The sequence below is a fragment of the Saccopteryx leptura genome, chromosome 2 (genome assembly GCF_036850995.1).
Source record: "Saccopteryx leptura isolate mSacLep1 chromosome 2, mSacLep1_pri_phased_curated, whole genome shotgun sequence".
Taxonomy (NCBI): Eukaryota; Metazoa; Chordata; class Mammalia; order Chiroptera; family Emballonuridae; genus Saccopteryx; species Saccopteryx leptura.
The window spans coordinates 250269399-250286658 of NC_089504.1; the positions used below are offsets into that span (position 1 = coordinate 250269399).

Here is a 17260-nt window from a genome sequence, read left to right on the forward strand (position 1 = left end):
CAGCATTCCGGTTGGGAAGGGAGCAATAAAAGTGCGTTCACAGATGACACGATCACCCATGTAAAACACCCCCAAGAATCTACCAAAAAAATAAATAAAATAGCAATGAAAAAATAAATATAAGTGAGTTTAGGGTATAAAGCCAATACACAAGAATCAATTGTGTTCTATACAGTTGCAATAAAGGTTGCAACTGTATAGAAAATTATTCACCATGGTACCCAGAACCCTGAGAAACACTGGTATAAATCCAAAGCCTACGTCCAGCATCTGTGGGCTGACAACGATCCCACCGTGACTGTGGAAATCAAAGGAAGAGCCTAAGGAAGCTGTCAGCAGTCTCACATTCAAGGATGAAGATGGCAGGTCCCAGTATTACCAAGGTGTGTTTTCTGCTAACTCAGTGCAATCTCAATAAAACTCCAGCAGAATCCTTTTTTTTTTTTTTTTAAGAATCAGCAAACCAGTTCCCAGTTCCAAAATTTATATTGCAAATCAGACACACTAGAAGAGCCAAAGCATGTTTGAAAAAGAAACCAAGCTTGGAGGATTTTGCATGACCTGATTTCGAGATTCATTATAAAGAACGGTCATAGAGACAGGAAGATTTTGGTGAGAGGACAGACACATACATAGATCAGGGGAACAAAACAGAGAGTCCAAGATATGCTTACCACATACTGTCAAATAATCTTGGTGAAAACACAAAGCCAACATAAGAGAGAAATAAGTCTTTATAGTAAATTATGAAAGAGTAATTGGCATCCCTACATGAACACTGGAACAACCCATACATTGCAAACTAAAAGTAACCCCGAAGGGATCACAGACCTCATTGTAAATCTAAAACTATCAAACCCACGAGAGGAAGATATAATAGCCTGACCAGGCGGTGGCGCAGTGGATAGAGCCACGAACTGGGACGCGGAGGACCCAGGTTCGAAGCCCCAAGGTCGCTGGCTTGAGCGCAGGCTCATCTGGTTTGATTGAGCAAGGCTCACCAGCTTGAGCCCAAGGTCGCTGGTTTGAGCAAGGGGTCACTCGCTCTGCTGTAGCCCCCCCCACCCCCAGCCAAGGCACATATGAGAAAGCAATCAATGAACAACTAAAGTGCTGCAGCAAAGAACTGATGCTTCTCATCTCTCTCCCCTCCTGACTGTCTGTCCCTATCTTTGTCTCTGTCACACACACAAACAAAAAGAACATATAAGAGAAAACCTTTGCAACCTCTCCTTTGACCAAGCTTTCCAAGTGATGACAACAAAAGCAATCGCATAAAAGAAGAAAAGGTAAATTGGACCTCACTAAAACAAATAAGTCCACTCTGAGGATGACTTGTAAAAAGAAATGACATAGGACAAACTGAGAAAAAAAAATATTTTTTTCAAATCACATCTGTGATGAGAGACTTGCCGACAAGATATACAATTCTCAAAACTGGATGAGACAAGCAAAATGAGCTGCCCATTTTAAAAAACAGCCAGGGATTGGAACAGTAACTCTGCCTCCAGAAGACAGACAGATGGCAAATAAGCCCCTACGAAGCACTCAACATCATTAGCAATTAGGGGGATGCACACTGAGGCCACCGTGAGATACCATTACACGTCTATCAAAATGGCTAAAATGAAGCCAAGCTGTGAAAAAAATGTCTGTGGTTGGCAAAACCATGGAACAGCTGGAGCAAACGCCAAAGGGCTCAACCACTTTCCCAGACAGCTGGGTGGCTTCTTACTATGGTACACGTGCCCTTCCCACGTGACCCGGAAATCTCAGACCCACAGAGATGAAAACATACGTGCCTACCAGAACACGTCCACAAATGCTTACAAGAGGCTAGTTCCTAACAGCTGGGACTATCAACAGCTCTGGTGTCTTGCCTCAGGTGAACGGATAAGCGAACACTGCCCCACCACCACCACCACGTCATCCCATCCCGTAATAAAGAGAAACGAGCTCCTGATATACCCGGCAACCTGGAAGAGCACTACATACATTATGCTATGTGGCCAGAAACCTAACTCAAAAGGCTAACATAGTACAGGGGTACAACATTCTGGAAGAAGCAAACCTACACATACAGACCATAATAGATCAGGGGATGAGGGTAAGAGAAAGTAGGCCATGGTGCCAAGACCAAACACATTTGGTCAAAATGCGTGGAAGCGTGCAATTGAGAGGGGACGTATACTCCATGCCAGTTTAACTCAACTAACCAGACACCAGCCCTCCAAAACACCTTCTCCTGTGATTGCGGCGGGCAGCCATGGTTCAGAATCCTTCACGTAGTAGAGACAGGTGTCTCCCTCTGTTGGCTTTGCCACATGGTTCTCAGCCTGCATTCCACACCGAACTCTCTCTTAGGGGAGCTTTTGAAACGACAGGTGCCTGGGTCTGACCCGAGGCTCTCTGGACTGTCCTGGTCTGCGGTGTGACTTGGGCAAAGGAAGTTGGTGTCACCCGGGCTGAGAACTATTCTAAAGACAGTGGTCTTTCCTGGGTACTGCTTCCTGCGACTCCTAAAGAGAAAACTTTTCAAACAGCGCAACCACTTGCACCTTTAGAAACTGAAATCTGATAGGCTTCATCCTGTTTCAATAGTTGCTAAGGACAAACTTGCTCAGTGACGTTGTAAATCTTGACATTTAAAATCAAATGGTTAGATTGCTCTTCTACACTGTATCCACTGGAATTATAAGTAACAATGGCTTAACACCTACCACCATCCATTTATAAAATCCATGAAAAAGTTCTTCACAAACGATCAGAAATGTTACATTGTTCCTTTCCCTCCTCCTGAATTTATATCTCCGATGCACTGCGCTCACAGTATTTCATCCTAACTCAGAACGGTGCTTTTCATCTTGAAAGCCATGTATCCTTCACCCTATTGTGCTACCCCCACCACGAAAACGTGTGTGTATACTCTGCCATTTCTTCTCACTGACAGAGTCTCAGTAGTCCAAAACCTCCTCCTCCCATGGGCATTATTATGGTGACGACAGCCGCACGGGAAAAGGAACCTAAGTGTGTTACCTGTGTTTTGAAAATGACATTTTAAAATTAAAAAAAAACAAAACAACTAATTTGTTTTTTGTAAATCTACATCTTTCATGAACGAGCTACAGGGTTGGAAGTGTGCCGTTGCCTCACAGGAAGGAATCGCCTCGTTGTGTGTTGGGGACTGTGGAGGTTCTAACACCGGGAAGATATGAATCATAATAAGGCTATGCATCATAATCAGCCTGTGTGTATCATAATAGATGGGTGAGAGGCACCTTTCTATTGTAAAACCAAACGAGGTGCGTGCATGCATGTATGTGCGTGCGTGTATGTATGTGCATGCGTGTGAGAGGGAGGGTGATGGTAATTTAGCTTAGACAGATCAAGCTAAAGAGTCCATACATCGGCCCTGGCCAGGTAGCTCAATTGTTTGGAGCATCAACAGAATATGCCAAGGTTGTGGGTTCAATCCTCGGTCCGGGCACATGCTAGACTCAACTGGTGAATGCAGTGATGGGTGGGACAGTGGGTCAGTGTCTCTCTCTCTCCTCCCTCCATCTCTCTAAAAATCAATAAATATTTTAAAATTTTTTTAAGAGCAAATAAATACATTAAAAAAAGGTGAGGATCTGCAAACTCATTCCCATTCAAACATCTCCAGGCACACACCCCTGGAAAGCCCTACACATCAGTCCCTCCATTCATACCTCTGAGTTTCAGGGGCACGGTTCCCAATACCTCAGCGACACAAAATCAAAGCATTAGATGAGATCAAGCAGCACCCTGAAATTAAAGGCAGATGTCACACACGCGGCAGGAGGTGCCCAGGGACACTGAACCCAGGAGGGTTGTCAGACTCAGGAAACAAACATGGGGCTCCTTGTCTGTAGTTTGCCCCCTGCTGACCGCCCCAAGCCCAGAGGGCAACTTCTCTACTCTAAGAAAAACACAGAAGTTCAAACCCATGACAAAGGGGACTGCAGGGGAGGGGGGCGGGGCAGACGCTGTGTTGGAACAAGAGTGGCGCAGGTCAAGAGATTGTATCTCCTCACGTGTTGGGGGCTGCTCAACGCCCTCCAGTTAGCTAGTTAGCTGCCCTCATGAACCCACGTCACTGCCGCTCACCCCTCAAGGAAAGCAGGAAAATCCACACACTTGTGGGGAAAAAGAAAACCTCCTGGTTTCCAAATACGAACACAATATCCATGGTGGGAGCCCAGGATGCGGACAGACTTGCGGGCCACAGGCACGTGTGATCTGTCCATCAGAACACCAGACCGCTGCCATCAAAACGCAGGAAGACACTGGGTGGCAGCACAAAGGCAGGCCCTCTCTCTCTCTGAAGATGTATGACGGCACCAGGGTGACATTATTTCTTCCACATCCTTCAGTTTCTCAGGGGCGGCTTCCCCATTTAAACTGTGCAAGAATCATGAGAATGTCATTTCCCTCTCAGAAATCTCTTTACCCATCCAAAACAATTCTGGGAAGATGACTTCAGGATAGTGTAAAAAATAAAATTAAAATAAAATAAAATAAAATAAAATAAAATAATAAAATAAAATAAAATAAAATAAAATAAAATAAATGTGGTATCTGGCCCAAACGCACACTGCTTGTAGCTCTTGCCCTTTCTCGGGGTTTCAATAAGGCTGTCTTTAAAAGCGGAGCGCCGTGAAAATTGTTTTCCCGCACTGCTTTGGGGTTACGCTTGTCTGAACTGCAGGCGAAACCCAGCTCCCTAACACGGGCTAGCTAATTAAGGAAGCCAAGCAGAACATTCGGGTTATTGGAACCAGGTATGCAGAACCGGGGAGGGGATGGGGGTGGCAGTGGCAGAACTCATTTGTAGGGGGCTGTACGTCAAATTCTTCGTCCTCCCTTTTCACGGTCGGCGCCGCTCCCTCTTAAAAGTGTAGATAATATCACCGGGGCTGTGCCCTTCCTGGTCAACACAGTTCTCAGTAGTTTCACTGAGATCACATTTCAAAACATGGAATGCTGGTAAAACAAGCAAGCGTGTGTGTGTGTGTGTGTGTGTGTGTGTGTGTGTGTGTGTGTCGGCTTCTTAGGCTGCTTTTCACAGCACTCATCATGCATGTATCTATTCACAACGGTAATCCCCATTGTGCGCTGTTTTTCATATCTAATTAAGGACTGCGTGAAATTACAGCCATGGAAAACAAAGCTTGCGTTCCACTTAGACACTCAGAGGGTGAGTGACTGCCCCGCGAAGGGACAGCTCGGTACCACCAGTTGTCACCTGAGCAGGAATGGACAAGCCCCCCTTGGGTGAAATAACAGAGGATGTGGGGACTATTCGCCTACGAGGTTTCAAGTCACGACAACCCAGAGAGCGGGATATGGCCGTTTTGTGGACTGCCCGGCATCCATTGGCCCCTTTCAGGTCAAATTATTTTGTTTCCAAATGATTTGGTATCGGCCATCCTCATTGTCCTAATGGGGGATATGGGTCCGTTCCCGCGCCAGGCTGCAAGCGGAAGCTCACTGCCTAAGCCTGAGCCAGTCGGCCTGTGCCTACCCTGTCATCCTGGGCACAGGGGCTGATTCCAGGAGGCTCATGGAGCAGTTGGCCCAAAGGACACAGGCCCAGAACTTTCATGGAACTCTTAAGAAACAATGCTCTTTATTTTTTCTTTTAGGGTAAAAAAAAAAAAAAAAAAAAAAATCCTTCTGAGCTTGGAAAGTATCTTGCTTACATAAAGGACATAATGTCTAAAAGAATAGAACCCATATGTCTAAAGAGAAGCAAAGAGATTCTAGGTCCCTTGGGCATCCCAGGAGCACCTAGATCCAGCCTTGCCTGATGCTGTCTTTGCCTGCAGAATTCAAGTTACAGGAACCAATACGTTTCCTCCTCCTCCCTCTTGGTGGACACGGTGAGTGTTTAGCAAATATACTAATGGACTTCTGTATATTTTCTCATCTTCCCTGGGTTAGACGGAGGCCCTGTGTAAGGGCTGGCCAATGAGGTGTCTGTACAAGGAATGAAGCCCTTCCCACATGTGGACCTTCAATACATCCCACAGGATACCCCAGCCCCTCTCTTCCCCTACAGTGATGACCTCGGAGGCCATGGGTCCTCCAAATGGGGGGTGGGGTTCGACTAGACTCTGCAACAAGAAATAAACCTTCCCCAAGTTAAGCCACTGAGACCTGGGTATTGACGTAAGACCACACCACAGCTAGCCCACTCATGACTGCATCCCTTAGGTAACTGTGTCCCTGCAACCCACACAGGTCTAGTTATTCATCACTAGAAAGTCTTTCCTTAAATGGACAGAACTCAAGGGGACCCCTTCCTCCCTTCCACCCGTAGCTTCTCGGGGCTCCTCTCACACTTGGCTTCACACTGGGAAGGAGGCTCCCACCAGCGGAAGATCTGCTTCGATGCCTTTCTTCAGAGCACTTGTTCCGTGCTGACCGAGAACAGCCCTGCAGAGGCCTTGGGGATGACAACAGGAGACCGCTCCTTTTTGGGGGGGAGAGGGGCATTCAGCACAAAGAAACCCAAGGTGAACCTTCAAATCCCAGCAACGAAGGGAAGGGACAGAGCCTGGAGATATCAAAACCGATCGGCCTCTTGCCTTGAGCGTGTGGGGGCCAACTCGTGACAAGGAATGCCAGAAAGGGACAGTCAGGCCCTCGCCTCCTTCCGGCGGTCCTCTGGGGAAGAGAAGAAAACACAGACGGGATTTTCTAACATGAGTTTCTGCAACGTTCGTGGTATCCAATGTCACATGTAACAAGACGAGACTGTCTCCAGACGCCGCACCCACGCATCTCACGCCCGTTCCTGTCCCTTCCGGCAGTGCCTCTTGGAGCCGAAGAGGTTCCGGTCCCACTCAGTAGATGTGCAAGGGGTCTCTCGACACTGGGGTCCCCCGTCCGGCTCGGGTCCCAGTTCTGATGCTCATGTGGGACCTATGCACCTCATCCCACAATCTCCTAAATTACCCCTCCCCCCAATGCCACAGCAGGCTCTGTCGTCGGCCAACACGGGACACGCAGGGTCCACGGAAAAGAGGCTCCAACGGGGTGTCACTCCTCCCTTCCTCCACATCAGCCAGGAACAGTTTCGTTGCCATCTGTCTCCTCTGTCGCTGACCAGAGAGAAGTCACCATCCACGTCCCAGTCCCCCCCCCCTCCCGCTGACCTGTGTTCTCCCGGAGGCAGAGTTCCTTTCACAGCCATGTCCGCAAACTCAAAGCGTGTATAACCTGCCCTCCGATGTAATTGTTGGATGAATAGAGAAAACCCCTTGGTGGCCGATCTGCGACACTCCCAGTTGGAGGGAAAACAATTCAAAGTGGAAACATCCCAGGGCTGAACTTGAATATTTTATGCTGCAGTTGGGAAGGGGGGGGGGAGGCCTTTCAAATCCCATCAAAGTCACAGCATCAATGAGTTCTCAGGCAAAACATCCACCTGCTGTCCAGACTCTGTTCTGTCACGGTGATCCCCAGACACAGCACATCCCAAAGGGGCTTCACCGGCACGTCCTTCCCACCCGTGTTTAAATGCATCCCCTGTTCCCTCATAACCTTGAAGCCAACATCACCACCTCCATGCTCTGTGCTGACTGAGGTGCCTCTGCCCTGGGCAATACGGCCCCTCCTCGCTGGCTGCAGACTCTGTCACCCGCCTCTATGACCCCTCAGCCCGCAGGGGGTGGGGGGAGAGGCGTCTCAGGGCGCTGGATCATACACGGAGGGGTCATGGGTCCCTAGGTCATGGCTCCCTGAACCAGACGACCACCACACACAGTCCACACCTGCAGAGCCCAATCAACATCTCTGACAGACTTGGCAGTAAAATCTCTACTTCATTCAGCCCCTTGCTGGTCTCATTCCTGAGAGCTGCTAGAGGAACCAAGACTGAGAAGGTTAAAGAACTTGACCTTCATTTACCCCTCGGGCAACACATCCTGAGCGCCAACCACATACAACGAGGCTCGGAGCTAAACTCAGATGGAGACCTGTCCACACGCGCCCTTCACCCGCCTGGCACCACGGACGACATTTCTTTGCCTGACAAACAGCTCCGCATCAGTTATTAAATCCCAAGCCGGACGTGGAGTTGCTAATGGTCCGGGCTGCGGCGTCAGAGCTCAGACTCTGCCAAGTTTTGTGTTATCAGACCGTGGCCAAGTGACTGGACTTCTCTGAGCCCCACTTTCTGCATCTATAAAATAAGGTTAAATAAGCCAAATCTATCCATGGAGTGTATTTGCAAATTCACACATACAAAAATCATTTTCATCAATCATTGAGCATCGTACCTGACACACCATGGTTACTCCAGCCACCATGGGCTGTTGTGATTATTGACCAAAGTATTCCCCCAGCAACTGAGTTACTGGGATTAAAAAAAAAAACAACCCAGCATCAAACCATTCTACTGTTAGGCAAAGGTTCTTACAGCGGTCTTCTACAGCCCTCAGCATACTTCAACATTTATTGAGCCCTCGCAATGTCCAAAGGACTAGGCTAAGTACTAGAGAGAAAGGAAAGATGGAAAAATGCCGAGCTGTTGGCCCTAAAGAGCCTTACATACAATTCAGGAGCGGAGACAAAATAGTCTTAAGACGCCACCCCACAGATGGTTGAAAAAAGGCCCCCCAAACAATGTCCGCGCCCAAGTACCTTGTAGCTGTGAATGTCACCCTATTTGGGAAAACAAAGGGAGAGAGAGGGGTCTTGGCAGATGTGACTGACGTAGATGCAAGACGGTTCTGGTGGGCACCCCCCACGTGGACTTTGTTGGGAGGGAGTGGTGGAGTGTGTCTGACTCCACACAGACACACGGAACAGAAGGAGCTATGAGGATGCAACAGAGAGGATCAGCTGACACTGGTCACTAGGTAACAGTGATGGGGTCCCCAAGGCAAGGACGGCAGGTGGTCACTAGAAGCTGAAAGAGACAAGAAATGTTTCTCCCCTCAAGCCTCCTGTTGACATCTTGACTTCAGCCCAGGGACACTGAATTGGGACTCCCGGCCTCCAGAACTGTGTGACAATTGAGTTCTGTTGTTACGTCTGTGGTAGCCCGTGACAGCGAACCCAGGAACTGGACACACTCTGTAATGACTTCCCTCTGCCCCAGCAGTGGCCCGTGGAAGGGTGACTTCGGGGCTCGATGAACCCCTGGACGGCTCTGACAGTGGAAGAGGGTGCTGTTACCAACTGTGCTGGGGCAACACGGGTGACCTGGGCCAGCCCAGGTGAACAGGGACATGCCAGGTTCTCTCCACAGCCCCGCTGAGCGCTGCCCGCAATTCGGTCAGTGTGGGTTCTCCTTCCACAGAGCCCCACGATACCCCCTGTCCTCTCCACCTCTGCCACACCAGCCCACATTAGTCCCTGGCACCTGTCCACACCTCCTGGCTTGCTCACTCTGCATCCCGTTCACTCGTACCCATCTGTGAGCTGAGGGACGCCTCCCCAGTGGTGCTAAGACACAAACCAGTGTGCCTGTGTTCAGAGAGGCTGGCTCTGTCCTTTCCAGGACCACAGGTGGACATGACATCCCTCTCCATGGCTAACGTTTTTCTGTCCATCCCATAAACTGCCAGTTCTGTGAGGAGAGTCATCGTGTCGGTTTTGTTTTTTCTCTCCACTATATTCCTCGTGGCCAGCAGAATGTTGGTGCTCAGAGGGAAGTTATTATAAAATGCCTAAGAAATGGGGAGAAGAAAACCAGACAGGAAAGGAAGCAGGGTGCTGAACATGGAACTGGGGGAAGGGGTGAGCTCACCCCTTAAAACCACAGTGCTGTGGTTGCTGGCACTTAACAGTCTTAAACAATGGCTGGCCCTAAACTTCCCTGGTCTTGAGGACACTTTAATACCTTCCTAACCCTGTGTCCATATAGCACTCGGAAATAGTTCCTGCAGAGTTCCATGTTCACCAAAAGCAGGTGGCCTTCAATGTTGATGAAGAAATTTATGGACAGACGGATGGATGGATGGATGGATAAACGGACAGACACATGGATGGATGCACAAATGGATGGACACACGGATGGATGCACGGATGGACAGATGGATGGATGGATGGATGAATGGATGGATAGATGAATGGATGGATGAGATTAGTGACAAAAGATGGTTGGATGGGAATGACTGGCTGAATAAATGAGTGAATGGGAAAATGTTACATGAAATAAAAATATAGAGTAGCATCTGCTTCTGCAATAAGGTAGTTTGCAGCTTTTATTTTGTTTTTCATTTTTTTCTCGGCTTTCAAAATAGAACTGAATTAAACAGACCTTTGTACTTGGAATTCTACCTTTCTATACGTTTAAGTTTTTATTTTAAATAAAACCATGTATTAATTAATTCTTTGAGAGAAAATGAAACTTAAATGGCCTAAAATTCCCTAGCCTTTTAATGTTGACAGTATTTAAATGGAAGCAATAAAGTCTCTCTCTCTCTCTCTCTCTCTCTCTCTCTCTCTCTCTGTCTCACTCACACATACACATGCACACGCGTGCACTCACCCCAACGTGCTGTCTCTCCTGGGTCTCTCTTGCTTCATCACCATGAAGCAGAGCTCCCCCCAGCCCAGGGGTGTGGGAGGTGAGGCTCCACCATCCAACACCTCTTCTGACCTCAGACAGAAGCTATAAAATGTGGGAACACGGAGCCGGAAGATGTCCCAGGACAGCCACCGTGCAGGTCCCTGGCTACACTGAGCCAGATGCAGGCCCAGTCCCAAGACAGGGACCCCATCAGCCCACCCAGCAGCTCCTCTCCCTGGAGCCCGGATCACTGCGTGTCCACTTCCCACCAGCACTTGGGAGAGAACGCCACTGCTCTGGGGAATGCAGGTGAGGGTCACGGACAGCAGCCCGCAAGTGCCCGCATGTGCTCGCATTTTGTTAACCTCCCATGGCTCCCTGCCCGCCCCCGCCCCCTCATTCATCTTCTTGGACCTCTGCTTTCCAGACTTCTGACCCCTCCCATGAAGAGAAGACCATACGTTCAAACACATCTTAATGCAAACACAGCAAATTCCCAACAAAAGCTAGACACTGAACGCAAGACACATGCTCTCTGGCTTCTCCTGGGAAGGGGGGGGGGGGGGGGGGGGTTTGACCGTACAACAATGTTGCTAGTCAAACTTTTTGTTTCATGATCTAGTTCCCAAGTCCCAAGGGACAGAAGTGCAACCAGTGAAATTTTATTTTTATTTCCTTTTCAAAAGATCAGTACGAGGGTGGGCTTCCTCTATGACCCATCCCTTCCTTAAACATAGGTCAAGTTCCAGTACATTAGCCTGATGTTACAATGGACATTTTTGTTCATGCAAAAGATTTACATTTGGAAAGAATTAAGGCAATATAGTAAACAAAAAAAATTATATATATATATATACACACACACACACACACACACACACACATATGGACATGTGTGTGTGTGTATATATGTGTGTTGAAGCAGATATTTAATATTTGGCAATATTCCCCACTTATCCATCAGAACCAGACAAATCAGGAACTTGGGATTGTGTGTGTGTATGTATACACGTCTGTGTGTCAGCTTCCAATTAAAGTCCTCTAAAACATAGTCTGTATCTGGTTCCAAGCTAGTCTGGAACATTCAGGTGGTTGGAGAATCCTAGAGGAAAAGTGACTTGAACACACTGGAGGAGGAACCAAAGTGACCAGACCCTTGGAAGTCCTATCCGCACCATGACATTGTGTACAAAGGGACTGTACAAGGACTGTCAGGATTCCTCTTGTTCTTTAGCATAAATAATCAGCGGGCTACTGTGCCTGGGTCCCGGACTGTGCTACACAGCACAACTGAGCTGTGTTCTCCAAGCTCAACACACAAAACACGCCACACACTGGGCTCAGGGTTTGTTCCCCCATGCTTAGAGCTCCGCGTCCCAGAGCTCTGTATTTTGAGGGCATTTTCGGGGTTTCCACTCAAAAGGGCCCAGGAGTGCTAAGAAAAACACCGTTCTCCTCCACGCTGCTCAGTCTGACAGAGAAGTCGGTCACAGAGCCACGCATGTGTCCGAGAACGCATGTGACCGAGAACGCATGCCGGTCGGGTAGTATTTATGAAGCTACCCCATAGCTTTCTTCATAAAAGAACGGAAGCCGATTGCTATGATAAAGCCCAGTGACAACCAATAAAAAAAGATATGCCTCGGATACACTCATGTGTCCACTGGGGCTGTGGATGTGGGTTTTGTTAACCTCCCATCCATCTGCCTGGCTCCACTGACCTTTCTCTCCATGCCTTGTACACATCATAAATCCGGAAGCCCACGTCCTCAGGCTCACACTAACTCATCATGGGGAGACCTGAGTACATCATACTGCGTTCGAAAAGACTGCAGATAGCCTGGCAGGGTCAGCCCAGGTCAGCTATCCCCTCAAATCACACCAGCACCAAACCCCAACAAGGGACGGTCTTGGGCTATCTTCAGAACCAGAGCGGCAGTACGGCCCCACGGACTCCGGAAGAGCACAGAGCACAGAAAATTCCTGTAATTAAAAGACTCGATGCGTGATCACTGGCTCTGAAGTTTCCCAGAGAAAGACAGAGCTCATCTCGAAAAATCTCAGAGTAAAAAAAAAAAAAAAATCTGTTTATCGGAATTCAGGGGACTGCTGAGAATCTCCACTTTCCTTCTAAAACATTTCTCTGCAGGAAAGGGGCACTGAGGGGAACCAAGCAGAAAAGAAGATTACCAATCAATAAAACACAAGGAATTGCCGGTACTTCTTCCTACAGTCTCCGAGGTGGCTCTAATCAGGCATCCCCCAGGAATCCGTGTTTTGAGCTTCCAAACTTGCTGTTCCAACGACAGACAGGGACATGCTCACAAGAAGGGAGAGGAGGAATGGCCCTGTCAGGGTCCTGCTGTGATAACTCAGGTGACAAGTTCGGGTTGGCCAACCTGCGGGGATGCTGGAGGGGACAAGTAGCCCCAGAGGGCCAGAGGCGAGGACCTGCGCAGAAAAGCCGCCTCCCCTGCTACGCAATGCCATGTTTTCAGCGGCCCAAGAAGCCTCAGGAGCGTTCTTGTTCCCGCACTGAGGACTGCTCTGCGATGATCTGCTCTAGGTTAGTGCTGCGGGAGGGGCCAGCGGTCCGGGCCTCCAGGTCTGGCCAGTCCCGCTCCCCTGACGTCCCGTTCAGCCCTCCCCGATCCCACCTCCCCTCTCAAGGGTCTCCACAGCCCCCTGCCCAACTGAGAAGGAAGGCTTTCGGTGGACGAGGCTAATTAATGTCCCTGCCTGCCGTCCCTCTGCGGTCTCGCAGGAGGGCCTCGCCTTCCAAGTCCTGCGGGCAGACACCTGCCGCAAAGGAGCCGCCACGGATCTTGGGGGCCGCACGCGCTCCTGCACCCGCGCGCACACACTCATCCGCGCTTGCACACACCCACGTCCTCGGTCCCAGCCACCCCCGGTCACGCACACCCTCCCACGCACTCACTCCCAGCAAAGTTCGTCCCGGGGCCAGCGGTGGCACGGCGTCCCCTCACCTTTGGAGAACAGGGCGGCCAGGCTGATGAACACGGGAGACCAGCGGTGCCACAGCGTCCCCATCTCAGACGGGCACATCCTGGAGACCAGGGAGAGCAGATCCTCCGTTCCCCGGCGACGTCTGGGCGCAGACACAGTCGCCGAGCCCCCGGAAGCCGGAGCGGGGCTGCACCGCGAGGGAGTGCGCGGCTAGGGGCGCGAGCAGCCGCGGGGCCCTACGCGCCCCTCCCTCCAGTCCATGGCCGGCCGGGGGCGACCGCCGCGCCGCTCTGGAGTTTCCCTCCCGAGTCCGGCGCGCGCAGGCAAACCCCACCCCCTCTCACCCCCACCGTGATATTTTTACTTTAATCCACGCGGATCTGGTCCCTTCCTGTTAACCTGAGCGTGGACTGGCCCCCAGTTGGCCCAAAAAGGGCAGCCCCGAGAGCGCGGAGACGCGGGCAGGCGGGCTAGCGCGCGCGGGCGGCGAGGCGGCGGGGCTGCGGCGCCCGGGGCGCGGGCGGAGGCGGCGCGGGGGGCCCCGGCCGGGTGGCCGGGAGCGCCGGGCGGCGCGGGGCGCGCTGGCGCACGGTCCCCATCCCGCCTGGCCGCTCCCGGTGGCTCGTGCACGCCGGCGCCGAAGTTTGGCTGCCGCAGCCCCCCGCGCCGCCCGGCCCGGCCCGGCTGGCGGGCCCCAGGTGCGCAAGGCACACGGCGGGCAGCGGAGACGCTGGGCCCTGGCGCGCCGAGGAGAACCCGCCGCTCCGCCAAGACTGCATCCGCACGGAGGCAAGCGCCACAGTGCCCCGCGCGGGTTCGAGGCTTTGCCTGGAAATTGGCCTTTTCTAAAAAAAAAAAAAAGAAAGAAAGAAAGAAAGCCCCACCCTTTCGGAGTGACAGCTGTGAGCCCCAATCCGCAAAGTAAATCCCACCTCTCCTGCTCTGCCCCGCACCCTCCCTCCCGGGCATTCCTCCCCACCAGTGTGGATGGGAGGGGCAGCTGGGAGGCGTGCAGATACCTGGCCAGCTCAGAATAGCTCCCAACAGGTGTCTAGATGGCCGGGTGCCTTCCCTTCTTCCTCAGACCCCAGCCTGAGGGCAAGTCCTCTGGTCTAGGGAGGAGTCTAAGCGAGGCTCTTCGCCTGTCTGTGGACCCCAAAATCGCTGCACTGAGGCCTCCCACGTTGCCCTAGATGGTCTCCAACAATCTCTGAGCTGCAGGGCCTCTGACTTCCGACGTGCCATCCCAAGGGTCAGGCTGGCTCTCACACCCCATCCTGAAATGACCACCCCATCAGTGGTCCTAAATGAATTCCAGCTTGACTCCAGTGGCCTATTTGGAAATGGGAATAAGGCCCGTTTAAGCACCAAGGAGGCCAGGAGAAGATAAAAGAGGAAAGTTCTCTGTCTCTACCACCTGCCCGAATCCCTAATGAAGACACCCCATGAAGACACCCTGAAAACCAACCTCACTGAGCACCCTCCTCTGGTTTTGGCCCAAGGACACTGTTCCGTGTAAGGCTTTGAATTAACCAGATCAAAAAAGTAAAAAAAACATCAAAAGCAAACGAAAGCATTCTGCATACTTAAAGAATATTGTCAACTAACAACAACCAAGCCAAGGGAGGCAAATTCACCTCAGTAGGTAAAAAAAAAAAAAAAATGAGTCACTCTCTGGCCAAGAGAGGAACATATAGATGTCTGTTCCCTAAGCCTTTGACGGCAGAAACATACCAATGCTTTGGGAGTTGTTAGCGTAGGGAGCATCCAAGGAGGATCAGAAGAGCAAGTTCTGTCCCAAAACAGAGGGTCTCTCTCTGAGGTTCCCCGGGAGATGGGTGCTTCTCCCTAATTCTACATGTACTTCTCGGAATGGACGTGTGTCTGTCTGGGTTTGTCTTTTCATTCATTTCTTAAACCCTGTCTGTTCTGTATGGGTCTCCCCTAAAATTCTCGAGGGTCCCTGCATCAAAGAACCAAACAGAATACATGTTTTTGGTGCCTCTGAAATCTCCCTGGAGAAGCGTGTGAAAACCGGGTGTGCTGAGCCCAGCCCAGTGCCTCTGGTTCACCAGCACAGGTGGGGGGGCTCGGGGATCCACACCCCCGACAAGCCCAAGGTGATGGGACCCCAGACATAGTTTACCCTCCGTGATGGGCGGGGGTACCTGACCTTCGGTCCCCTGGTCCCCCATCTTCTGGCTTTTTACCTCCCAGGTCTGTAGCCAATGCCAACCCCAGGTAGTCAGTCTAATGGGAAACTACTTTTAAAACACTTCTCAAGCCAATCACCTAGGAATCAATGCTTCCTGTTCTTTATATAAAAAGCGAGCATTCTGTATTTCCTAAATCAAATTGAGAGATGTTCCCCAGAATTACAATCATCAGATGCCTCGGTGTTTGTGAGCGAGGTGTCACTAACAAAAAGATTTCTCTATCTGCACCCTTAGGACACAACGTGGCAGACTGATCCCAGCAGCTGCTCGTCGTGTTCGACAATTTTCCCATTATGCACAGCTGGTGGGACAGGGTTTCTCCTGCTCTTTGGAATGGAAGCTTTTTTCGGGGGTGAGGAGAAGCCGCAACTCCAGATTACCTGATTGATGCCTGGAGTAAGATGCAAGCATGTGTGATCTTCTCTGGGTGATGAGCACAAGTCACCATGGAGGAGCACGCCACACATCCCCTGCCTCTGGGACAGCATCCCACCCGGAGTGCCCGCCTGGTCTCTCTCAGATTCACTGTAAAGAAGTCAGCTTTCCCCCCAGGAAGACGTGTTCCTTCTGCAGGGCCATCCATCAGTTTGGGAGCCTGATTTTGTCAGTAATTAAATAGCACTAATTGGTCGTGCTGTGTGCGGTAGGCTTTTCTACGCGAGGCAGTGGGGGTGTCATCTCTCAATAAAAACGTTCTGTACAGCGGTATCCAGAATTACCGACTTGGTCCGGGAGCTGCCGGCGGCGGGGAGGGATGCCTGCTGGCATTAGTTCCCGGAGCCGGGTGGGGGTGGGGGGTTGGATGCTACTGCCAGGTGTTGGCCAAAGCCCGCTTCCTTTACCTGCTAGATGCACAGCCCCCGGGAAGACAGGGACCGCTGCTGAGCAACTCCGGGGGAGAGTGGAGAAGTCAAGGGCAAGGATAGGAGACAGATGCAGGCATCCTCGGGGTTTGTGTTAGTATAAGGGAACCGGGAAACCAAAGCAGGGTGACAGGTCGCATGAGCCTGTCCCCATGTTTAGGAGATCTCTTGGTGTTCTGACAGCACCTCAGAAGCCCCGGCAGAGGGTGAGCACGTCTGCCCTCCTCCCACATCCCCTACTTTACGCCTTCACTGGGCTCACAACACAGGCCCTCTGTGTGGCCACACTTGCCAGGGAGGCTGGCGAGGGGACCCTTGCACACCCCGTGTGAGAGATGGCCCCCAGGGGCCGCACAGAGCAGACAGAGATGAGAGATGTCTCTGCGGTGCCCGGGGAACCACGTGGAGCCATTTCTGCTCTGATCGCTCATGTCTGGTCTCTCCATTCCGGCGGCTTCCATGCCCCTCTCTTCATTCCTCTTCTAACCCGTCTTGATGCTTCCGCTTCTGTGCCTGCCCCACTCCAGGCTGTTATTCTCTGGGGCAGAAAGTGGGGCGGTGGGGTTGAGGAGTCCTGGGGTCCAGTTGGAGATCTGTTGGACAGGCTGTCACATGGCCGGCGGCCATGCCCATTTGGACCATTGACCTCTGTAATCCAATGAGAGGTG

The 17260-nt window shown here is 51.1% G+C and overlaps 1 protein-coding gene across 1 annotated transcript in view; it reads right to left on the reverse strand.

The window, feature by feature from the left end:
• LOC136391904 (transmembrane protein 132D-like) overlaps positions 1 to 13692 on the reverse strand; it is a 96973-nt gene extending 83281 nt beyond the window's left edge. The window contains exon 1 of the mRNA XM_066363804.1: positions 13534 to 13692. Coding sequence (XP_066219901.1) covers positions 13534 to 13612 — 79 coding nt within the window. The 5' untranslated portion in view covers positions 13613 to 13692. The remainder of the gene's footprint in view (positions 1 to 13533) is intronic.
• Between the last annotated feature and the right edge of the window lie 3568 nt (positions 13693 to 17260).